At 36.9% G+C, this 26,251-nt stretch overlaps 1 protein-coding gene across 1 annotated transcript in view; it reads left to right on the plus strand.

Moving 5' to 3' along the window:
* The window catches only part of ADAT2 (adenosine deaminase tRNA specific 2), a 33,453-nt gene extending 8,090 nt beyond the window's left edge, over window positions 1–25,363 (plus strand). The window contains 5 exon segments of the mRNA XM_027850749.1: window positions 7,513–7,617; window positions 14,348–14,498; window positions 20,680–20,786; window positions 24,759–24,831; window positions 24,941–25,363. Coding sequence (XP_027706550.1) covers window positions 7,513–7,617; window positions 14,348–14,498; window positions 20,680–20,786; window positions 24,759–24,831; window positions 24,941–24,984 — 480 coding nt within the window. The 3' untranslated portion in view covers window positions 24,985–25,363.
* The last annotated feature ends 888 nt before the right edge of the window (window positions 25,364–26,251 follow it).

The raw sequence follows: 26,251 nt of genomic DNA on the forward strand, positions 1-26,251 counted from the left end.
CTTTTTATAAAGAGAGGGTGGAGATCTGGACCAGTGATTTTATTGGTGGAGGAAAACTACCAATGTAGATTAGCAGCTGTTCTCCAATTTATACTCTTACAGAATTGTCTGCCATTGTGAGAGTCAGTCAGCAAATAGTTATTAAGTGCCTACTATATTCTGACACCCTATAGTATGCTGGTTAAGTGAGAGGTTAAGTCACAGACTGAAGCCAGTATGCATCAGACATGTCCTTCTGATTTCAATTACACCATCCTGCTTCTTAATCTCTGTTCTTAAAGATATTATAATTTAGTTGGGGAGACTAGATGTGCACAAAAAATAATAATACAAGATAGGATTTGTGGTATATGACTTAGAGGCAATAGGCATTTTAATGCTTCATAACAGAAAGAGTTCTGCTGATGTGTTCAAGGAAGGATTCACAATACCTGTGAACTTGAAGGATTAGGAGGATTCGGAGATGAAGAGAGACATGTTGGTGCCATGTGAAGAGGTAAATAATGGGAGTATATGAGACATGGTAAGAGGACAGTGATTAGTAAAGTGATCTTGAAGCATAATACTTAGTGTAAGAGAATAGTGAGAGATAATGTGGGAAACTAGAGTGATGGGACTTTGGCTGCCAGTGAGAGGTGAGTGCAATAGAACATGACTAAAGGCAGTAAAAAGAGAGAGGTACCAAGGACAAAGGTAGAGTGGGAGAAAAACCAAAATGCAATGGCAGCAGGCTTTCCTGTCCCTTTTTATGTCCACTCCCTGCCCAGATAGTTGAGTTTAACTGGAGTCAAGGCTCTAGTTTGTTAGTGTTGAGCTGAAATACAACAGGCTCTCTGTAAGCCACATATTGATTAACTTAGAAAACCACAAATTCATACTTCTGTGTTTTACTGTATTTTTCTTTGTTTTGTTAAACATTTTCCAATTACATTTTAATCTGGTTCCAGTTGTAATTGGGAGTGCTGCAGATTGGCTCACTGGCAGTCACTTTAACACCTCAAATAATTTAAGTAGGTGAGAAAGCTGAAGTAGAAAGCCCTAAATGCTCATTTTAAGAATTTGGATTTGTTTCAGTAAGCAATAGTGAGCTGTCATAGATGTTCTACAGCAGTGGGTTCAAACACAAATAGAAACTGTATCCTTGTGGCCACATATTGACTTAGAGAACCATATGTTAATACTGTATTCTATTGTATTTTTATTTATCTTATTAAATATTTCCCAATTACATTTTAATCTGGTTCAGGCCTAACTGTGGAATGTTGTGGGTGGCATGCTGCCTGAGGACTGAGTGTTTGACACCTCTCTTCCCCTATTGTGTTTGTAACTTGTCTCTCATTCCCCATGCATAACTTGGCTACCTAGGATTATCCTTGAAGATGTTTTTTGGTTTCCTTCTTTGCACAAGTTATAACATGCTGCCCATTTATATTCACTGTGCATGTTTTTGTTGCCCTTCTGCCTACTTGTAATTTTGATTCTTCTAAGATTTTGATGTTCCAAGATTTGCAGCCATATGGCATTACCAGAACCTTATTGGTATTAAGAAAGGTCGGGTTTTGTGGCACTGAACAAGTCAGGATTATTAAAAAGGATGATCCAGTTTCCCACATGAAATCCACTTCAGTTCGTTTCAATCAAAATCTTTATTAAATGACTATTATGTGCCAGGTACTATGCTTGCTGTTAGGGATATGAATACAAAAGGGAGTTGGTCCCCTCCGGGAATCTTATTCTACTCACTTTGCCTGTCTAGGACATAGATATAAATTAACAGGCTGACTCAAAAGCTCTAAGTCTTAGTATGGGAAATAGGAATTGTTTCTACCACCATATTTTAATAACGTGAATGGTTCAGCCAATCTCTTGTACCTTTTATACTTTCATTAAAATGAGAGTCATGATGTGAAATGCTGACTGAACCTAGGTACCTGCTGAGAAGGCAAAATGTATGAAATTCAAACATTGCATACCTTCTGTTATACCTTTTTAAAAATTGTATTTATTTATTTTTAATTTGTGGAATAAAATAAAAATTTCCATAACATAGTATAATAAAAAAAAATAAGATCATGGCAGGCACTATTGACTGTTAGATAAGGTCTTCTGCTTTCTTTACAAAAAATGGTTAGATTCAACCAAAGAAGAATCTTGTTATAACATTGGAAAGAATTACTGAAAAAAAAATTTGGAAGTGGATATGAACAGTTTCAGGCCGCTAGGTGGCACAGTAGATAGAGTCTGGTTCTGGAGTCAGGAAGACCTGAGTTCAAATTGAGCCTCAGATACTTACTAGCTGTGTGACCCTGGTTGTGATTGTGTGGTTTATCCTTCATTCTCGAAGAGGACCCTGATATCAGGAAGATGATGCCATGACTTGCAAAGTAATTGGATTTAAGTGAGGGAGGGCTGTGCAGAGTCACTAGCCTCACTTTGTCCTCTGGACTCCAGTGGTCACATGTAGATCAGGACAACTGGAGATGGCCCACAATGCATTTTAAGACCTTGCCATTTTAAGCTAAGGTCTTTCCAAGTTCTCACTTTGACTGTGCCCATTCAGTGATTAAGGCTAACTAAGAAGTAAACCAAGGGATGGCCCTTTTAATTGCCCCCCCCCAAAAAAAAAATCAAACTGGAAAGGGAAGACCTTCATGGTTTCTGGCCAAAAGAGAAACGATTACTATATACATTCACTCTGAGCCATCAGGGCTAAAGTAATAATTTTCAAATGGTACTTGGGTAGGGACTTATTGGTGACCAATCCATAAAAACCAGAATGAATTAGGTTTAAGGCATGGTCTTTAAGAAACAAATCTCTTGGGGCAACTAGGTGATGCAATGGTTAGAGCACTGGCCCTGAAGTCAGGAGGACCTGAGTTCAAATGTGACCTCAGACCAAACACTTGACACTTACTAGCTATGTGACTCTAGGCAAGTCACTTAACCCCAATTGCCTGAAGAAGAAAAAAAAAAAGAAAAAGAAAGAAAAAAGAAAAAAAAAGAAATCTCAACCCTGTTTGCCTCAGTTTCCTCATCTGTAAAATGAGCTAGAGAAGGAAATAGCAAACCACGCCAGTATCTTTGCCAAGAAAACCTCAAGTGGGGTCATGAAGAGTCAGACACAACTAAAACAACTGAACAATAACAAGAACATTTCAGGATCATTATTATTATTTAATCTGTTAGCAAAGCTAATATAGGCTTAAGAGTTCATCAGATCCAACTTTCTCATTTTATGGACAAAGAGCCTGAGACCATTAGAGGTTAAGCAAGTGTCATGTAGGTGGCAAGTAGCAGAACCAAAATTAGAACCCTGGAATTCGGTCCGACCTCATCAGTGCCTCCTGGCTTCCTTCAAGATTTGGCCCAAATTTCACCTTCTGCAGGAGGCTTTTTCCTCTGCTCCCCCCACCCATCCCAATCACCATTAGTGCTTTTCTTCTGAGATTACTTTCTGGTTACTCTATCTCTTGTATGTGTGTGCATGCTGTTTGCATTTTGTTTCTTCCATTAGAATGTGAACTTCTTTAGTATAGGGACAATATTTGCCTTTTGTCTTTATATATTTAGAGCTTAGCACAGTACCTGGAATGAAGTAAACACAATAAATGGTTGTTGACTTTGACTTCAAATGTCATACTATTTCTAATATACCATATATACTGCTTCTCTGATATACTTTATCTTCCATACTTAAAGGATCTGTAATTTTGTTCATATGAGTGCTCTTTCCACTGATACAGATTGAATAACTTAGTAGATAGTTTTCTATAATTGTTGTGAACAAAAGATATATCCTCCTGGCAGAGCCAGCCTTATGGTGAGCTTTTCATCTTACCTAGACTGATGTTTGGACAATACCAGATCTATCCTTGTAGAATTTCCAGCTTGGTAGGACCTGCCAGAACTTGTACTCCAATGGCATAACCTTTGAGAACTCAGGATCATCTCAACACCATGGTAAGGCATAGATCCACAATCTTCCTCCAAACGTATTTGCTTATGCTCTTTTTTAGTGTCTTTTTTATAAAGTGAGTGGAACATGGTAATGGTCCCAGATATTCTCCATGGACTTTAGGCTTTTTACCCTAATGTACATATCTCTGCCCAGGTAAAATATTTAGTCACCTAAGCTGGGAAAAATCACTGAGGATTGGGCATCTAAATTATCACAGGCTTCTTGGTTCTTTCATACATCCAACATATTTTCCTTAAAGTTTCAACAGTAGTCTATAGCATCACAAAAATAATATAATTGATGCACTGTACAAATATGATGAGAGATAAGATAGGACATAGAAAGATAGAAGAGTAGGAGAAAAGTAGAATAACAGTAAGGAAGTAGGAAAAAAAATACATATCCCCAACTGCCCAAAGCTATAGGTGTATAAAGTGGTAGTATTCCACAATATGTACCTCTGCAATGTGATCCTGGCAGTTTTTCGTTAGAACAAGCCTGAACTCAGAATGGTATTATATGGGTTTGACTTCAACTGTGTTCCCATTCCCCATCCCCCTTCCTGCCCCCCCCATACACCTTTGCTCTAAATTTCCTGCCTTTCCTTTTGATCATGTTTGAAATGGCCCACACAGTTGCATTTAAATCTTAGGAGATTGTTTTACTAAATAATCCTAGTCGTATTGTTTCATTTCATATGTTCATTTCTACTTGCTCTCTCATTGGCACCCTTGACCTCTTTTTTTTTTCCTGCTCATTACTTCTTACCTTCCAGTCTATCTGTTCCCTCTTCCTTTGTCTCTTAAACTAGATCCACTCCAAATCTGAGCTCTTAGTTATAGGTCTAATTATTAAAGTTACTATGTTTATTAGGGTGGAAATCCTAATCAAGTCTCAGCATGTGAGTACTTGAGTTGTGGAACAGACAGCAGTCTTCTCTGATAAAAGGGTTGTTATATAAGAGGGAAACTAGTTAGAAGTCATAACATGTACCTACAACTCAGCTCTTTCATTCTCTTGCTTGCATCTGGTCACATGTATTCCTAGGCTAATTTTGCATACTACTGTGAAGTATTAAGATCATTTCCTGTTGTCCTCAACATTCCCCTCTTCTTTAGATTGTTCCATTTATCTACTAGCCTATAGTGAATACATATACACACACTCACACACACACACACACACACACACACACACACATATGCATATGAATTCAACATTCCTTTATAATCTTTAGTACTTTCCTGGTTTTCTTCCCATTCCTAGGCATTTCCATCTGTCTGCCCTTCTGGTGTTCTTTAGTTTTTGTCTTCTTCTATGGCTGCTATTTCACAATTTTACTTTTAACTATCCTTCTTTACCTCTATGCAGTTTTTGCCCTGTTTAAATGCCTCTCCTCTAGATTCTTCTTCCCATGGCTTTTAGGGCGCTGCTGTTTCCTAGTTGTCCTCCTACCTATTTCACTGCACTTTCTCATTCTCCTTTGCAGAATCATCACCCATCTCCTGTCTCCTAATTCTGGGTTTCTCAGAAGTATTGGGCTTTCCTTTCTTCTTTCTATATATCCTCTGTCTCATGATTTCATAAACTCCCTTGAGTTCAATTATCATCTCTGTGCAGATGACTCTCAAATCTATATATCTAGCCCAAATCTTCCTCTTTAGCCACAGCCCACATTGCCAACTATACTAGCTAGCTTTGCCCTATTTTCCCATAGACATTTCAAACTCAACACATTCAAAACAAAACTCATTTCCTCTCCTATTTTTGTTGAAGGCATCATCACCGATTCAATTTCAACAAGTGTTCACTGGTTCCCTATTGAAATGCTAGGTGCTGGAATAAAAAAACCAAACCTGATCTTAAGGAGCTTACATTCTACTGTAAGGAAATAACATATATACAGATAAATACAAATTTTACATAAAATAAATATAAAATAATTTTTGAGTGGGAGAGGGACTAACAATTGAAGAAATTGGGAAAGGCCAAGAATCTTTATTGCTTCTAAGGTAAAATACAACCTTTCTACCTTGACATCCCCTTTCTATTCTGTATTCACTTTTCCCTAAACTTGGCATTCTATTTTCTTCCACAGCTTTACACAGGTTATCTCCCATGCCTTGAATGTACTTCCATCTCACCTTTATATCTTAGCATGTCTGGTCTCCTTAATTTACTTAAAATAATCCTTCATTGTATTTATGTTCCATAATTTGTTCGGCCATTCCCCTGTTTATGGGTGCTCTTAGAGTTTCCAATTCTTTGCCACAACAAAAAGAGCTGCTATAAATGTTTTTGTCCATAGTACCCTTTTCCTCTTTAGTCACTTGGGGGTATAAGTGCTATAGAGGTACAGCTGAGGTAAAGAGTAGTACATACAATTTAGTGACTTTTGGAGTATACAATCTATTTTTCCAGAATGGCAATACCACTTCATAGCTCTACCAACAGTGGATTATAATGTGTTTTCCCATGGCATATTCTCTCCACAATGTGTCATTTTCCTTTTTTATGTATTTGCATAAATTCTTTCTTTGACTATTATTATAGAACTAAGACAAGATGTATACTACAGACAGTCCTGCCAACTATAGGTTCCTTCCTTTGTATATAGCCTCTGCCACCTCTGGGGCACAGGCTGAAAAAAGGAAGTTTTGCTTATTACCATTAGCTGCATCTCCTTTCAGACCTATTTGCCAAAAGAAGGGTAAGTGTATGATGACCACAGTTACATGGAAGCAGGGTGTGGGGAGAGCATCAAGCATATTAATATTTCATTCCAGTATGGCACTTTTTTTTAATAGTGGAAGCCCTATTGTAAGGATGATTCTAAACATGTTGAAACTTAGTTGCTGTCTCATCTTGTTTTTGAAAGGCTTCTTGTGATTTGGATGGACAAAAGCATTTAAAGCGGTTTGATACTTATAACTAGCATTTATATAGTAATTTAAAGTTTGCAAAGCACTTTACAAATACTATCTTATTTGATCCTCACAATAATTCTAGGAGGCAGGTTCTATTATTATCCCCATTTTACAAATGAAGACACCAAGGCTGCCAAAGGTTAAGTGACAACCAGGGTCACATGCTAGCAAGTGTTTGAGACAGGATTTAAACTCAGATCCTCCTGATTAGAGGTCCAGTGCTCTATTTGCTGTACCACCTAGCTGCCATATAAACACACAAAAAAGAGGATTCAGTGTTTTAGAAGCAGAATGGATCCTGGCTGATGAATTTTTCAGGATAGGTACCGAACACTGCTGATAGAAGTATATTTTGGAAAGATGGATATAGTGCTGTTTCATAAAAAACTCTTGCAGCCTTATATGTTTCATAAATGTATTTTATTTTAGAACTACTCTCTCAGCCTCAGTTTCCTGTAAAATGGGAATGATAATAATTCTCATCTCATAGGATTGTTGTGAAGATCAAATGAGTTATAATATGTAAAGTACTTTGAAAACTTTAAAGTGCAAGGTAAATCCTAGTTATTATTATTGCTTCATATTTGAATATTTCATCACAAATTTTCTTCTTCTTATTTTTTACAGGCTAAAGAAGCCCTAGAAAATGGAGAAGTTCCTGTTGGGTGCCTCATGGTCTATAACAATGAAGTTCTGGCAAAGGGGAGGAATGAAGTTAATCAAACTAAAAATGTATGTTGCCTAAAATAAAATAAATAATATATATAAATATATAAATAAAATAAAATAAAATCTTAAGCAGAGATGATGATAGTAAAGGGAATGAAGGAACATCTGGTAATTGTGGGAGAAGGTGGGAGTATATGTAATCAATTTATTAAAAGAAAAATCTCCACATATAGGTTCTTATGCTTTAGTGACATTTTTATTTTGACAGACCTTTTTTTTTTTTTAATGCTAAGTCCCCATTAACCTGAATAGTAAATCCTGTGAAGTGGTCCCATATATTAAAATTTGCATTATTCAAAACTATAATTATATAAAAATATGGTAATGGTTCCAGCCCACTGGAAATATGCAGTACAAAATCCCACTTTATGGGATTCCCATCTGACTTATTTATATCATTTACATATGAATGGCACCCCATCTGGGTCAGAACAGGAGCCAGTCTTCTGTACCTATTTACTGCTGTAAATTCTATCCTGCTTAGCACCCTCAGCCTCTAATCCTGATTCCTCCATCTCCGTGTTCAGCTCTCTGGTAACATCTGCAATGGCACAATTATTAGTGGCAGTAGGGAAAGGGTGAGAAGAGGGAAGGAAAACCCCCATAATCTGTAACTGAACCTGCTTCTTAACAGGGTGTTTCACCTTTCTTGCTTTCTTTGTGCATAGTAGAGTGTGACCCATCTCACAATGTCTATGCTACCCCACTGTACCTGAAGCAAGCACTTTTCTTAGGTAATATCTACAGCCTCACTTTGTCTCCAAAATGTTTCTAGTTCACTTTGTTATTAATATTATTAAAAATCAGAAAATCTCTCATCTCTGTGATGTAATAGGTGATAACAGTGGAAAGGGAGCTGTCTCCATGCTTTATCCCAGCAGGAGACTTATAGTCTCCCATAGTTTCCTTGCCTCTGATCTCTTGGAGCTCTTGTCCCTGCATTTTACCACTCTCTCACCCCCAGCTTTGTCACAGTCAGTGTCAGGTAATTTGGGGCAATTTTGAAGGAAGTTTGTGTTCTCACAGTGAGGCATCTCAAGGCATATTGTCCCAGGCATCATAAGTGGGAATTCTGAATGCTATTTTCAATCATAGTTGTATCTGAAGCAGAGGGACACCAATGCTCAGGCCTTTTCTTCAGGAATAATTGAAAGTCCTTTATTTTATTAAAAGTCTATTCACCCTCCCCACATATGATTATACTTTTTCTGGATAAATTGTTCTTGATTGTAAGCCTATTTCCTTTGCCTTCTGTAATGTAATACCCTTAAGTTTTCCACTCCCTTGTAGGGATGGCTGCTGATCCTGACTGTGGTGCCTTGGTACTTGAATTCTTTCTTTCTGGCTGCTTGCAGTATTTTTTCTTTGATCTGGAAGCTCTCGATTTTGGCTGTGTTATTTCTTGGAGTTTCTTTTAGGTGACCCTTTTTTTTTTTTTTTGGTAATGGCTTTTAGGAAATCCAATTAATCTTAAATTTTTTTCTCCTCTTTCTGTTTTTTAGGTCAGTTGTTTTTCCTATGGTTATATTTTCTTTTATTTTTTCAGTCTTTTGATTTTGTTTTAATATTTCTTGTTGTCCCAAGGAGTTATTGACTTCAGTTTGGTTCATTCTGATTTTCAGGAAGTTTGTTGCTTGGCCAAGGTTTTATACCTCTTGTACTAATCTATTATTTCCCTTTCCATTTCTTTCTTTGATAACTCTCATCCCCCCCCCCCATTTTTTTCCTATAGTGCTCTCACTTTATTTATAAAAAAAAAAACATTTTAAACTCTTTATTACAATTCTTGCTTCATATCTTCTAGGAATCCTGGTTGAATTTGTGCCCAAACTGTGTTTTTAAGGCTTTACTTGCAGATGTTTGGGGGTCACTTTCTTCTTCTAGGTTTTATCTTGAGCATCTCTGTTACCATGATAGTTTTTGATGGTAGGTTTTTTTTTTTATTTGCTCAGTCTTCCAGCCTGCCTTTTGACTTGGGACTTGGTATTAATGCCAGGCTCTGGGTGCTTCTGGAGGGGAGGTCTGGACTGATCTTGTTGCTGCTTTCTTGGTAGTGTGCATTGTTATTCCAGGTTCTCAGGTACAGTTCATGCTGAGGACCTACAAACTTTCAGTGCTCCAAAATGATCTGATCCAAGGCAAAATCTGATCACTGTCCCTCTGGTCTGAGGTCTGCAAATTCCTGACTTAGGTGTGAGTCTGAGCAACAGTACACTACTGCTGGACTCAGTCCCTATCAGCCTATCCTGGTTATTTTTCTGCAGGCTTCAGACTAGGCTTAGCTCCTGGGATTTAAGCCACACTGCTCCTGCTTGCTTTTGAATTTGTTCCTTGCTTGGTGCACAGGGTAGGGCTCCTATTCCTGTTCCTATGCTCCTTCTTTATGACTGCTCCTTCTCCCAGCACACCACTCCTAGGTGTAGGTTCCTTTCTCAGTTTTCCCTGTATCTATGACCTAAAACTGAGTTGTGAGCAACAAAACTGCCAGTTGGCGTATGTTTCTACTCTCAGCATGGGTCTGATACCTCCTCTTGCCCTGGTGCACACCCTTTCTCTGAGTTGGAACATTCTACACTCTGACCTGTTCCTGGCTAGACCCTGTCCCCAGGGTCCACAAACCTCTCTGTCAGCTTTCCTATTCTGACTTGGGCTAGGAAAGTGACTCACTGTGATTTTTAAAATTGGATTCCCTATTATGATTTGGTCTGGTGCATTTTTCTAGATATGTTTAAAGAAGATTGTTTTTTGGTGGGGAGGGGAGAACTGGGAGGGAGCTCAATTATACTTCTTCAGGTAACACCAGAGCTGCTGGCCATCATTTGTCTGTAGCTTCATATTCAGTATCATTTGCACTCCTGGACATCATAGTCTGCAGGCAGCTGCCCAGTTAAATAACAGAACAAAACAAAACAAACCACTTGAATTTGGACAGCTGACAAGTCAGTCACCCAAACAAGCTCTTTCATAGATTGTAAACTTTGCAGTCACTAAACCTCAACCAGATTTGTTAGTATTAATTCACCAGCAGCGGGCTGAGGGTACCTGTATTAGGTCTAGTTATCTGCCTTCCAAATCAACACAGCACCAAAGGGAAGAGTGACTCTCAGATAGGCTCCTGCTCCTCTGCTCATGTCTGTATGGCCCACATTTATCATAACAACTCACTGGTAGGCCACAGGGACTTTTTCTAGACTTTACACACAGCTGCCTGAGACTTTTGATGGCCATCATCATCATACTGATAGCAGCTAGCATTTATTTAGCACTTGAAAGTTTGCAAAGCGCTGTACGTGTTACTTCATTTGATCTTCACAACTACACGGTGAGGCGAGTGAATTACAAATGAATAAATTGAGGCTGATAGAGGTTAAATGACTTACACAAGATCACATGGCCACCAGGTATCTAAAGGCAGCATTTGAATTCAGGTCTTCCTGACTCCAAGTCCCACAGTATACCCACTGTGAGCCATCTAGCTACCCAGTTGCAATATGGTGCTGCCTTAGGTGTCCAGTGACACAAAATAAATATTTGGGATCCCGGTGGAGTTAGCCAACAGGTTGTTTCTTATGACCTCTACCTACCAGCTCTCTTCTCTTCCTATTATATTTTGCCATGACTCTGCTTCTGATCCAGGGGTATGATGCCATTTTAGTTGTGGTAGAAATCCTTACTTCTTTATGTTGGATTCCAACTGTGACAAAGCTTGCTTACATATTCCTATGGGAAAATTTCTCACTGTGAGGTCTTCTTTCTCACATCATCTCTGATCAAGGTCCCCAGTTTATTTTCCATTTCTGGACTATACTAGTCATGAACTTTCAGATAAAGACACCTTTTTATACATATCACTCTCAGTACAATGAGCAGATAGACTATATAAACTAAACCCTCTAGCAATACCTTTGGTGCTATACCTTCTGTCTGGTACCATCTTGATTACTGCTCTCTGTAGAATTCCTCATGCTCTATTCATCTAGCTAAAATATGTCTTTGTATGTGAACTAAGATTTCTACCCTTAGTTTTTTCTTCCCTTAATTTATACATAAAGCAGTCCTCTGAGACTTTATTTTGCAGAACAGATGGCAATCTATACTGGTTGAGGCAGTCATCAGTAGTTCCGTATATCAATGAAATCATAAGTCTGGTCCCCTAAAAGTCCATATACCAGAATTCTCACATTCAGTAATTATCAGGGAAAGTTAGAATCTGACCAGGGTGACTTGTATTGCATTCTATAAATAAGCAAAGTGTTGTAAGACAAGGCATAGACCACTATTACATCCCACATTTCATTACCACTATTATGACGCCCCTGAGAATAGGGTACCATGCCTGTTTGTCTTTTTGAAATATCTACATTAGCAGAATTTTCTGAAAAAATGGAAAAAAGGTCAGAAGCTCTCTTCTTCATCACTTATCCCAAGAGATGTCTCATGACCTACCAACGTGGATTCCTATCTTTACCCCTGTGTCCCACTCACCACTGATCTGATAGGCTCACTTTGAATAGACTATATGTTCTGAGTCTTCATTTTTACCACTCCTAATTTTGGATAGATAAAAAGAATACCTTATTCAGGGTACTACAGAGTCTAAGATCTGAAATGAACCTCAGAAACCAGCTATTCCAACTTATACCTGACCAAAAATCCCTTTTAAAACATCTCCAACAAATGGTCATTCTGTCCGGGTTTGATGAACTCCAATGAGGATTCCAGTATCTCCTGATGGAGCCCATTCATTTCACTTCTGGATAGTTCTAATTTTTAGGAATTTTTCCTTCTGTGGAGCAAAAATCTTTCTCCAACTTTTGCTCTTTGCTACTAGATCTTCTCTCTGCCTAGAATGCACTTCCTTATCACCTATAAGGCGTGCCTTCCTTCATAACAGCTCAAAACTCACTTTCTACAAGAGGCCTTTCATGGGTACTCTCCCATACCCCCCCAACCAGTACTGTCCCTCTGAGATTACTTCCCATTTACACTGTATTCAACTTCTATGTACATGGTTATTGCATGTTGTCTCCGCCATTAGAATATGAACTCCTTGAAAGCTGGAACCAAGTGTTTGCCTTTCTTTGTAATCACTTCGTTTAACAAAACATAAGTGCTTAATAAAAGTTTGTTGGCTGGTTGACCACCTGTTTGGCAAGCAAAGCAGGTCTCTTTTCCCCTCCACATGGCAATTCATCAGATGTTTGAAGACAGCTTTCATGTCCCATATAAACCATTTCTTCTCCAGACTAAATGTCCCCTCCTCCCCCAGTTTCTACAGCAGATCCTCCTATGGCATGTTGCTTAGACCTCTAACCATTCTAACTGCCTTCTTTTGAACACATTTCAGTGTAAAATGTAGTGCCAGGAACTGAAAACAATACCCTAGATGTGGCCTAACTTCTCTGTTTGGGAAGCCATGCCTCTTGGGGCACCCTAGAATTGCATTAACTTTTTTGGCTATGATATCACACTGATTTTTCATTTTGAGTTTGCATGTCACTAAAACTCCCAGATCATTTCCACATGAACTGTTTTTTTGAAGTAGATTTTTTTAAACCCAAATATAAAACTTGTTCTTTATCCATATTACAACTTATTCAGTTTGGCCCATTTTTTTTACCCTATAAAGATCTTTTTGGATCTTAATTTTGTCATTTATTGTGTTTAGTGTCCCAACAAGCTTTGTGTCATTTGCAAATTGCTTGATATATGCCTTCATTTAAATCTTTGATAGAACAGTGCAGGGGATGTTGGCTGTCCATTAAATTCCTCCTTCCAAGTTGACATAGACTCACTAATCTTTGAGTCCAACAAGTTTTCATTCCTCCTAACTGTAATATCATCTAATACACATCTATCTTTTCTACACGCAGAGAGACTTTGACAGATAGTTTGCTGAAACTTAAGTATATGGCATCGGAAGCACTCCCCTGATTTAGTTTCCCTGTCAAAAATTTTTTATCCGTCTTTGCCTCAGATTCTTCATCTGCAAATGAAGGAAATTAGAATAAATTATCACTGAGATGCTTTCCAATTATAAATTCTATTATTCTGCAATTGTAAAATAATTTTTTTTCTCATTACATGATATAAAATGCTGCTGGCAAATACTCTAAATAATTGTTTTGTATAATATCTATAATTCACATTATATCATGCTCTCAGGATATTTATTGTACTAAATGTTTGCTTTCATTTAGAAAATTTGTATTGTATATAAAGTCTTATCCTAAAGATAGGTTAAATAATGATACTCTATTAAATTAAATATAGATTTGCCTAGAGCGAGGAATCATGAAAATCTAAGAACACATTTGAAACTGGGGCATAAGCTTATGAAAATTTCAGAGCTCCCCTGAAATATTCAGAACCATTATTTTCAAATCCTTTCTTTTGAACTGTGTCTTTTGTGTGTGTTTAATAGATTTTTTCCCCTTGAGTTCTTGTCTAAAAGAAAGGTCTAAATCAAGTGAAATTTTATGGAATTGTAGATTTTCTTTTTTTGATAGGTTATGATTATATATATGGGGAATGAATTTGTTATCAGCTGGTTTGGAAGACTTGGATACCTTTGTTAATGATTTTGACAAAGGCAAGGAATTATGGTCATAGAGTATGGGAATATACAATAGGAAATGATTTTAATGGGTTGTTTTTGTTAATGAATATAAATAAGTAAAATAACAATAACTTTTAGTGAGTGGAAACATCAAAATATTTTTTCTATTCTCAGGCTACAAGACATGCAGAAATGGTAGCAATTGATCAGGTCCTAGAGTGGTGTCATCGTTTTGGTAGAAATCCAACAGAAGTATTTGAACACACCGTGTTATATGTCACTGTGGAGCCATGTATAATGTGTGCTGCTGCCCTTCGCCTGATGAGTATCCTTTGACTTTGCTAGATTATGCTCTTGTCCCTTTCATGTGACCACAAAAGCATCTGGATGTTTGCCCCTTCACTACATACAAAAATTCAAAATTAGTCATGAAATACTCTAATTACAAAAGGTCATTTCTTTTTTTAAAAAAAATGGGGGGTGGTTCTTATAAATAAAATTTGATTATTTGCTTATAATATAAGTCAATTAACTATTTAAAGAAACTAGAAGAAAAATAACTTTACAGTTAGCCTATGGGGAGCCAGTACCATCTAATGGTAAATCATAAATTGAAAGTAAAGCACCGATGACATTATAATTTAAGTCAATATGAGAACATAAGATTGTAAAATAACATGTCACAAACTTATTTATTGCATATTCTTATTCAATGAACTTTCCAAAAAGTAGTGAGCATGAAAGCTGATTAGAAAGAAACTAACAACCTTTTAATTTAAAAGGTTTTAATTCAAAATTTCTTAGTTTTATAGATTTTTGTGTATCCATTTTGCATACACACATAATTGCAGAATTTTATTTTAATTACCTGCACAGGTGTGTGAGAAAGACATATAGTTCCCAATTTATAAATAACAAACCTTTGTCAAGTTAGAATTACAAAATTTCACAGGTAGAAGGAACCTTAAATATCATCTATTTTAAAGAGAATGCAACAGAAATACAGGTGTTTTGAATGTTTTTCCAAGGGTCATCAAAGCTTCTAGGAAGTAAAGCTATGACTAGAATCCAGGTTTCTTTGAGGGAATGATTTAATTACATAGTAAATTGATTTAATATATTATAAATTATCCTGGTTAGAACTTGAATCCATGTTCTTTGACTTCAAATCCTGTATTTGAACAACTAGTTATCTTCATTTTTCATGCCAACTATTATTATAAACACTTTGAGGGAAAGAAATATGTCATTACTGTCTGTGTCTCTAGCCTTTGGTCTGTGACTTGAACATTCACAGACTCTACAAGTTGGAAGAAACCTTGGAGACCATTTAGTCTAGCACATAACTAAATGGTATTCCCCTCTACAAAATGCCTGATGGAGTATAGTCCAGCCTTCATTTAATGATCTTGACTGAGGGTGAACCCAGTACCTCCTGAGAACCTACTACCTCCATTTTATTTTTGGATAGCTCTGTTATGAAAATATTCTTTAAATCAAGCCTAAATGTCTCTCTTCAACTTTTATACATAGTGCCTAGTTCTGTGTTCAGATATCAAACAACAAGTCTACTCCTTTTTTCCCCATGATAACTCTTAAAATGGTCATTTAACCAATTCAACCCACCTATTTCTAACCTACATTTCTATATTTCCTGCCAACAAAATAGCATGACTGACTTTGAAAAATGTCTCGTTGATGACTATGGAATTCTCCTGATCTACCATTCCAGTAACTATTAAAAGAAAGAAATAAAGTTAGTATAATGTGACCTATTTTTTTTTTATGAAGCTGTGCTGTCTCTTGGCAATCACTTTCTTTTCTACATGAACAAAAGCCATGCCATTAATGATGTGTTCTAGAAATTTGTCAGGAATTGGTCACCTTCTTGGACTCTTCCCTCTCTCATTTTTTTTTTTAAATCAGGTCAATATTTGCCTTTCTACAGTCCTATGGTATCTGTCCTGTTCACAAAATCTTTTTAAGATGAATGAGTGTGGTTTAACAATCATGTCTACTAGATCTTTTAAGCATTTGGGGGTGTAGTTAATCCAGGTCTAGTGACTTATACCCTTCTCACTTATCTTGCATGACAGAGACAAACAAAATGTTGTCTATTATCATTGTCCCATTCTCCTAGATCAGTGGACCAATGTCTTAATTGCTCTTGTTCTTGACATAGGAAAAAAAAAGCCTTTCATAGCTAATTCAGTGTTGTAGCACTCCTGGCACTACCCTTATAGACTGTGCCACTCTTTTGTGTTCGTTCTCCTTTACTGGACCTTGCTTTCATCTTCTATATTGTCTTTATGCTTGAATTCCTTATTCACCCACATTGGCTACATTAGATTTTGCCTACTCTTCTACTTTGTTGCAATTTCTTCTGTTTGAGCCTTCAGAATTTCATTCTTGAGAGATTCTGATTGTTCTTGGGCACACTTTCCCTGTAGAATTTTAGACCATGAGACTCTACCTCACCTTTCTTTGAACTCTTTGAAATCTGTTCTCACAAAATATAGGATACATATTAGACTACACATGACTTCTCTTCCATTATCTAAACTCTAAGGTGGATTGCTTCTTATTCTCTCAAAGTTCACATCATTTCTACTTCAGCAATTATTTTTTTCTGTGATTGCTAGCATGAGACCCAGAATAACAATGTTCTTCATTGCTTTCTCTTTTTGAAGAGTAAAATAAGCCTAGAATTTATTAGCTGGCCTGCTTTTGGTAGAGAAATAGTTCCAGCAGATTTCCAGATAATTGAAGTCCACCATCACTACTAATTCATCACTCCGTGCCAGACTTATGATCTGTTTGGTAACCTCCTCATCTATTTTACTTCTTTGGGTGGTCTATGATATACTCTCATAATAATATTGCTTCCTTGGGGCAGCTAGGTGATACAGTGGATAGAGCACCGGCCCTGAAGTCAGGAGGACCTGAGTTCAAATCTGGCCTCAGACCAAACACTTGACATTTACTAGCTGTGTGACCCTGGGCAAGTCACTTAACCTCAATTGCCTTAAAAAAATATTGCTTTCTATTTTTCCCTTGTTGATCTTAATCCAAATGTTTTCTGTCATATCCCCCCATTTCTGGTTCCTGGATTTCTTCACAGGAGCATATTTTCTGAACTTAAAATGTTACTCTGTTCCCCTTCCCCCTTTATCTATTTTCTTTTTTCTGATTGAGGTGTACCCTTATATAGCTAATATCCAGACATGGGTCTTATACCTCTAAGTCTCAGTGATCTTTCTGAGTTCAAATATACCTCCTTACTACAGGATCTCTAGTCTACTTTTTAAAAAATTACCCATGCTTCCTGCGTTTATGTGTAACTGTTGGAAGCCATGGGTTTTTATTACTGACTCCCTTCTTGAATTTTGACTCCTTTGAATTACTGGACACCTCTACTGCTATTTTTCTTCCTATGCTGTAGCTGCTATTCTCTAGGCAGTTTTCTTTCTCATCCCTTTTAATTTTTTTTTCGCATTTAATAGTATTTCATTTTTTTCCAATTACATGTAAAGATAGTTTTCAACATTCATTTTTGTAAGATTTTGAGTTCCAAATTTTTCTCCCTCTTCCCTTCTCTTTCCCTTCCTCTCCCCTAAACAGCAAGCAATCTGATGTAGGTTATACATGTACATTCATGTTAAGCATATTTCTACATTAGTCATGTTGTGAAGGAAGAATCAAACAAAAGGGAAGAAACCACGAGAAAGAAAAAACAAAAACCAAAGTGCAAATATGTTTCAATCTGCATTGAGACTCCATAATTCTTTCTCTGGATGTGGATAGCATTTTCCATCTCCCATTTAAATTTAAAGCCCTCTTGATTTGATTTGCAAGACTCAAGGCAAATATCTATGTTGTTACACCAGTAGTGCATGCTATTTCAGAGCAAGAGGTGATCATTCCTCTTTTTTAATGTGTGGTACAGAATTTTAGGTCCCATTCTCAGAAACCATCTTTTTAGCCAGCTGTTTACTTTGCAAAGTTACTTTTCTCTTCTGAAGTCTCTTATCTTCAAATGATAGTAGTAATGAAAACTTCACCAATTCTTCTATGGTCTTTGGTTTATTGCCCAGGACTTTATAATCCTTAGCCATGTTTCTGAGGTTTCTTCTCATGGGATCATTTGACCCCACATGAATTATCAGAAATTGTTATTGACCATCAGATTTCATTAATCTGGAGATATTCACCATCACATCCTGGATTTATGTGGAAAGACAGCAGACATCAATGTTATTAATAACATTATGACAGATAAATGCCTCAGTACCTCTCAGCAGGGAATCACTAACCATCACTTGTTCCTCTGACTCTTATTAGGTGACCCCTTTCCAGATGTCACCTGTAAGTCCGTGTCCTAATTACCTAGAGTACAAAAAGCTTCCTCTATGACAGGAGCTTCCAGGTGTTCAATGTTCTGTGTTGATGGGCACATTACAGTACAGTAAGCAGTAAGGTGATGGGTATATGTGAGAGGCTGGAGGAAGTAAGATAAAGTTTGGAATAGTTCTGTATGAAATAAGATAGGAAATTAATTAGGGAGCAATACAAGGACTGCCTTGGGCAGTGAAGGCCCAGGTGAAGTCAGATAACACAAAATTTTAATGTGCTTAGATGTGCTATTTCAAGACATTTTAAAACTGTTCAGATCTCTTAGAACCAGAAGGCATAATGGAAATAGAAAGAGTTTACCAGTCACCTCCTAAAAGATCCTCAAAATGAAAACTCTGAGGAACATTATAACCAAAATCCAGAACTCCCAGGTCAAAGGAAAAATACTGCCAGCAATCAGAAAGAAAGAATTCAAGTATCATAGAGCCACAGTCAGGATCACACACAGTTTAACAACTACTACTACTATGAAGAAGCAGAGGGTTTGGAATTGAAAAATGGCAAAACATATAGGCTTATAGACAAGAATAACTGACTCAGCAAAACTAAGTATAATCATGGTGGGGGGAAAGGGGAATGTAGGAGAGAGAAAGGAACTTTAATGAAATAGAGGACTTCCAAGCTTTCTTGATGAAAAGACTAGAGTTGCATAGAACCTCTGAAGTTCAAACATAGGAGTCAAGAGGTAAACACAATCACAAAAGGATAAACTGCTTCTATTCTAATGTGGGGAGATAGTATAGGTGATCCCTCTGAACCTTATCATAACGAGTCATAAAATGAGTCCAGTTAGAAGGCCTATAAGTGAAAGGAAGGAGAGAGGAAGAGAATACTCTGGGAGGGAAGGGAAAGGAAGGTTAGGGAAAATTATCTCACATAATTGGGTTGTGCAAGTAGAAGTCTATACAAACATGGAGAAAGAGATAGGGGAAATGGATGATTCTTGAATTTAATTCTCATATGAACTGGTCAAAGGAGAAAAGAACACAGATATAGGTAGGTATGGAAATACATTTCATTTAACAGGAAAATAGGAGAGAATGGGGAAAAGGAAGAAGGGAGAATTAAAGGAAGGGTAGATTAAAAGGACTGGTGCTAAACAAAACAAATTCTAAACAACTGTGTAAATATATTTATAACATTTGGAGGTGGCAAAAAATTGGAATCTGAAGGACTGTTCTTCAGTTGGAGAATGGCTGAACAAGTTACAAATGTGATGGAATGCTGTTGTGCCATAAGAAATGATGAAAGGAATAGTTTCAGACAAACCTGGAAAGATTTGTATGAGCTGTTGCATACTGAAGTAAACAGATCCAGGAGAACAATTTATATAATGGCAGCAATATTGTAAAGATTTTGAAAGACTTAGGAACTCTGATTAGCCTAGTGACCAACTGTGATTCCAGAGGACTAATGTTCAAACATGTTACCTGCCTCCTAATAGAGATGAAAGATTCAGTGTACAGAATGAGACATCTGCACACATTTCTGCACCTGTCAAAGGAAATGAAATGATTTGAGGGACCCAGAAGAGAAACGTAGGCTTCTTGATTCCTTTAGTACTTAGTTTAAACCATGTTAATTTGTACTTGTTTGTATTTTACTAAGTGTTTTTAAGTCCTTTATCATTTGTGTGTGCTCTATCTATGAGGTGCTTATGTGCAGTATGCCTCCTGTCTCCAAATTATTGATATTCTGCTCACCGCTTATGGGTATTACATGGGTACAATAATGCCTAAGCAGTCCCACTGAACTACCATTTCTTCCATGAAGCTTTCCTTGATCCCCTTTGTTGGTAAAAACGAAAACAAAAAAACTTTCCCCTACAGAACTCATAATGTATTGTTTTACATCTCTCTAATGCATTTATCATAAGTTATAGTTATCTGTGAGTCTTTTCTTCCTGTTGGACTGTATGCTCTGTGAGGGTAGAGTCTTTTCTAAACTTTATCTCTATCCCAGAGTCCTACAGAGTTCCCTGCATATAGGTGCTTAGTAAATATTGGATTTAATTCACTTTAGATTGAATTGACTTACTGGAGGTAGAGACATACTTTGGCTTCATTCTGTTTAAGACCTTAATTCCTTCACACAAATCCCACTTGTTGTATACGGCTGCCAGAATGAACGATTTGGAGGTTGCGGCTCTGTTCTGGATATTGCCTCCGCAGACTTACCAAATACTGGGACACCCTTCAAGGTAAAACAAAAAAAGGATGGTTCTCTTTCTCTTATTTGAAGTGTTACTTTTCTTTTTGTTTGGTGGTTGTAAATAGTTACACTCCTTCTGTTCAGTAGATTCTAAACAGTCATGAACTGACAGGAAAAGAACTTCATGACTTTATCTGATCCAGCTCTTACCCTTGCCTCTGGGCAGAACTACAGCAAAGCCATTTCTGATAAGCAGCTGTACAACTTATTCTTTACAGTGAAGGAGATTTTACAACCTTCCTGGGTAATCCAACACAATTTCTATCCCTTGTGTTTGTCAGAGTCCTTCATTTTTGTAAAGGCCAATGTTTACAGCATTCATATGTTAGTAAGTATTGTCAAGTCTTATAGTTATATGTGTAGTTCTTAACACATCAAATTCATATGACTTAATCTACATTAATGATAATTTGCAGCACATGTAGTATATCTTTGTTCAAGTTAAACCATGTCTGTCCTATTTCTAAATACCAATGATATTTCACAGAAATCAATCACTATTAGGTTTCATGTTTCTTGGTCCTTTTCTAATTGAAGTTTCCTCCTGGCTAAACCATACCAGTTTCTTTAACTTTAAATTTTACTCCACTGTTCCAATTTTTAGTTGTTTGACCCATCTTCATGAATAATTAAGAAACAAAACAAAATTAGTAACAAACCTCCTTCACACTTTCCTAATTCTTACTAACCCTTCCTACATTAATCTGATGACAGTGAAGATTAGGGGCTTAATGCAGTGGAATAAAAATTCTATAGATAAAAATTTAAATTTTAATTGAAATTCTTATCTGTTAAACTACATTTCCTTTAGAACTTGTGAGCCCATGCTAATTTCCATGACTTCATTGACAAGATTGTTTTCATCCCCATGTTTTATAAAATATGTTTAGACCTGGTTATGTTATTTTTAATAAAGGCCTAACTTATGATGGGCATTATGGTAGGTTTACTTCAAAATTCTCCAAAGTTGTACTTCTTAAAAAATATATAGTTGTGATATGAAGGATTAAACCTTGGATAAATCCTGGAGAGGAAAAGTTCTGAGATAAAAAAGTTGAATGTAGGACCCTATCACAAGATAGATTACTTTTCTAAGCTGAAGCTAGCAATCAATTGGAGGGGGGCAATAGGCTTTCTTAACAATTTATGATTTTGCATATTAGAATAGATGATTATTTGTGTAAGTCCTTCTGAAGATAAATTGTTGTAGAATGGAGAGCAAATCATGCAACTTTATCTAAACTTCATTTAAAACATTCCTAAAGGTTTGGGTTTTTTTCCATTTTTTTTCCTGTTACTTCTATTTATTGCTCTCTTTAAGAATTTCTATTATAAAATTTCCTAATAGAATTCTGTATAATTGGTTTATTGTCTCTCTCATTTATGAGAGGTCAGGTGTAGTGTTCAAAGTTCCCGAAAAGAAAAAGGAAGAGTTCTTAGGTGTTAAATATGGGTAGAACCTCTCTTGAACGTGTATATATACCTGTATATGTATGCGCACAATATGCTTGCGTTGTATTTGTATTTTTTTAGGTTGCCTGAAAAAGAGAGTTCAGTTGTAGCATATGTTTATGGCCATATTGGCTTAAAAAACAAGATTTGGAGTTTGAATATTTAAAAGATGGTTTCTGAGGTGTCCAGAAAGTCTGACAACACACTCTTACCCCCAGCCTCTGCATAGTAAGAGAACAACAAGGCACCTGGGGAATTTGGCTTTGCTCCTCATTTTCTGGATTTTTAGGCATATTCCTGGCCCATAACTGTGTTATAGGTCCCAGAATAAAGAGAATGTGAGAAATAACCTGTCAAATTTAAAATTCATTTCATGTAAGTGACTTGTTGATCCACCCTTTGAAAAAGGATGTGATTAATATTAATATTAATATCATAGAACTGGCACAATTGCCATCATTAATATTGCTTTGTGCAGAATGCATGTTTTACAACTTAATAGGGCCATCCTGCAACTATAATGGCTACATGAAGGAAGAACTTTTACAATTTAGACATAGAAATCATTCATAACATGAACATACAATGCTTTATTCCCTTAAGACCAAGAGGACATTCATAGTCCACCCCCCTGGGTATAGAAGGACAAGAGACTCTCACCAGCTCCCCCCTTTATTTTCCTTTGCTATTGTCATATAGGAGGAAAGTGTGCATAAATTTCCTTGTATTCAAGAAATACCATATGTTGTAAAACTTGAGTTTGTCCCTGACTTCACCTTCAAAGCAGACATTTCTTTGAGGATGACATGGCCTTGGGTATAGTACTTTACTGTGTGGTAATGGCCATGTTTTGAAAGAGAAAGTTTCCTACTTTTCCCCCCAATCTCTCCTGAATAACGGTGCTTCGAATATAAAACTTGTCTTATCAACTTCTGCTCTCTTATTTATATGTGTGTTCATGTATGTGCATAAGCACAAGAAATGACCTAGGGGAAATGGGAGAAGGAAAGGAGGGGCAGTGCCCATTATTTCTTCCAGGTTTAGCTTAACTAGAAAGGAATGTTGATTAAGTTCTATGTACCATTCAGCTTTAATTTGGGAAGGAAAGAATAAAAGAGTAGTATAATGTGGGAAAAAAAAAAACACGTAAGAAAGAAGGAACAAAACTGAGTTCCTCCTTCCTACCTTTTTTTTTTTTTAAATGGTGGCACAATTATTCTCCATGTCACCCAGGTCAAAAAATCTTAGGATCATTCTTGCCTCTTTCTCTTCAATCATAGGATCATAGATCCCCTCTATCCAATTATTTACTGAGGCCTGCTAGTTTTTTCCTCCGTAATGTCTCTCACCTATAACCTCTATTCCTACAGCTTTCACTTTAGTTCAGGTCCTAATTAGCTCCCACTTGGATTACTTACTGGTTTCCCTAACACCAAGTTTTCACCCCTTCAGTCCATGTTGTATAATGCTGCCAGGATGGTTTTCCTTAAATACATTTTCATCATGTCACTTTCCTGCTCAGAAAAACTGCAGTGGCTCCTTATTGCCCTCCACTTTTACATTTGGAGCCATCATTGCTCATTACGGTGGGAGTGCAGATCCACTGAGTAACAGAGTGAATAATCCCACACTTGCCATTTCCATCCCTTTCTGAATAGCCCAGCTCAACCCATTAAGCCCTCTTTGGCTTTCCATATCAAATTCAAACTCCTATCTGGCATTCAATACTCTCTTTACCCTGCTATTTTATTCCCTGTTGCTTTTCAGCACACTCCCTGGTCTCCTCACTGCCCTCCCCCACCAAAAATAAAGCAAAAAAACAAAACGAAACAAAACCCCAACCGTTTTTCTCTCTTTGACTTTGCTAATGTTGTTCTGCTCATCTGAAATAGCTTCCCATACCTTTTCAAATCATATCCATCCTTTGAGGCCCACCTCAAGTGTCATCTCTTGTATAAAGCTTTTCTCAACTACTCCAGCCAGCATTTACTTTCCCAGACTATGAGTTCTTTTTGCACTTATAACTCTTCTGCTGAGTGCCATACAATATGGGACTTAATTATTCATTGATTATTTCATATGTGTTAGTGTCTTCCCAGCTAAATTGTCTGGACATGTAGTAGGTAATACATAGTTGTTAATTGATTGACATATTAAATTGAGGCAACCTTGATACCATTTTGGAAAAAAAGGAAAAAGTAAAGAAGAGATTTATGTCATCATTTACACTTCCAGTGACCCCCAGAGTTCATTTTACAGATGAGAAGCTGAGGGTTAAGTGATTTGCCCAAGGTCACACAGCTAGTAAGTGTCTGAGGCCAGATTTAAACTCAGGAAGATGAGTCTTCCTGACTCTGGGCCTGGCACTCTATCCACTGTGCCACCTAGCTTCCTTAAGTGTATTGTTATATTTGAAATGACTTGCAGAATTCTTTGGTACATACATTTTCTGGTCTCCAATGAAAGATATTTGCATAATCTTGCTTTCTCGCTTTTCTCATTTCAACAGTGCATTCCTGGATATCAAGCTGAGGAAGCAGTAGAGATGTTAAAAATCTTCTACAAACAAGAAAATCCAAATGGTCAGTTTTCCTGTAATGTACCAAGCATGCATTGAAGCAAGTCAGCGTAAGAAATTCTGACATCGGTCTACTTATTAATTCCTCCTTTTCTTCTCTAACATTTTTATAGCACCGAAATCCAAAGTCCGGAAAAAGGAAGGTCATAAGTGTTGAACTTCCTCTGATAGAAGACCAATCCTTAATAGTGATCTTGACAAGATTCTTGGAATGGGAGCATTTAACATGACTGAATTACGTATCTATGGTCCATCCATACCAGCCAACCCAATGTTTCTCACATACAATTCCCTGTTAATCGCAGTGGCTGTCCTCCATTCCTGGAATGATCCTTCCTTACCTCTACCTCTCAGAATACTTGGTTTCTTCAAGATTCAGTTCAAGTAGTATCTTCTGCAGGAGGCCCTTCCTGGTTCTCCCAGCTCGAAGTGCCTTAACATCTTAACAAAGGTTACCTTGTACTTACGTTGTATGCGTCTTATTTATAAATATATATGTACATGTTGTACGTTAGAATGTAAGCTTCTGGGACAGGGTACTGTTTTGTTTTTCTTTTATATCTCTAGCATTTAGCATAGGGCCTGGCCAGAGTAGTTAGTCAATAAATAATGATTTATTTTAATTTGTTAAAATGGCCTCCGGTAATATACTATTTCTAGTTTCCATGCCAGAAGATTATGAGAGAAAGAGCAAAAGAAGGTTTTTCCAAACAAGAAGAAGAAAATTATGTAGTTGATTTGAAGGGATTTGGCCTAATGAAATTCAAAGGTTAAGTTTTGAGAGGAGAAACTTGAAAAAAGTTGAGAAAAATGGAGAATGTAAAGAACAGTCTCCAGGCTCACTTACTGATCCAGATTATCCTTCAGGTTGTAAGAGAAACAGAATCAAAGATAATTAAGAAGAATGTAAAAAGATTAAGGAATAGAAACTGAAATAGATTTAAGAAGAATAAGGAAAAGATAGTTGGCAACACAAAGCAAGGTGAGTAACAAAAGATTAGTGAAAATATTAGTGGGTTGAATAAATTAATAGAGTATTGGAGGGGGCAAATTGGTGAAACTGACATGAGATTGGGACAAGACTAAAGGGAAGGTAGAGGTGGTCATGGCTATAGAGTTGCTGAAACAAAGGAAAGGATATTAAATAAAGTTGTCTGTAAAAAGTTTTAACCAGGTGTTTATGGTTGAGGTGTAAATACTAATAAGCATTTTTAAGAAACAAGGCTGAAAATCTCAACAATTAAGGAGAGTAGGGGAAATTGTGTAGTAACTTGCATTGAGTGTGAAATGTTTCTTTTTATGTCACAAGTGAATGTCTATTATTTGTGTTCCAAGTGAGGCTGATCTCCCTTCTAAAGGGTAATGTAAAGGGACTTAAAGAACACCTCTTTACACTCCGGGTTCTTAGGGAGAATGAAGGATTC

This window comes from Vombatus ursinus, unplaced genomic scaffold, assembly GCF_900497805.2.
Source record: "Vombatus ursinus unplaced genomic scaffold, bare-nosed wombat genome assembly UNPS02009132.1, whole genome shotgun sequence".
Lineage (NCBI taxonomy): Eukaryota > Metazoa > Chordata > Mammalia > Diprotodontia > Vombatidae > Vombatus > Vombatus ursinus.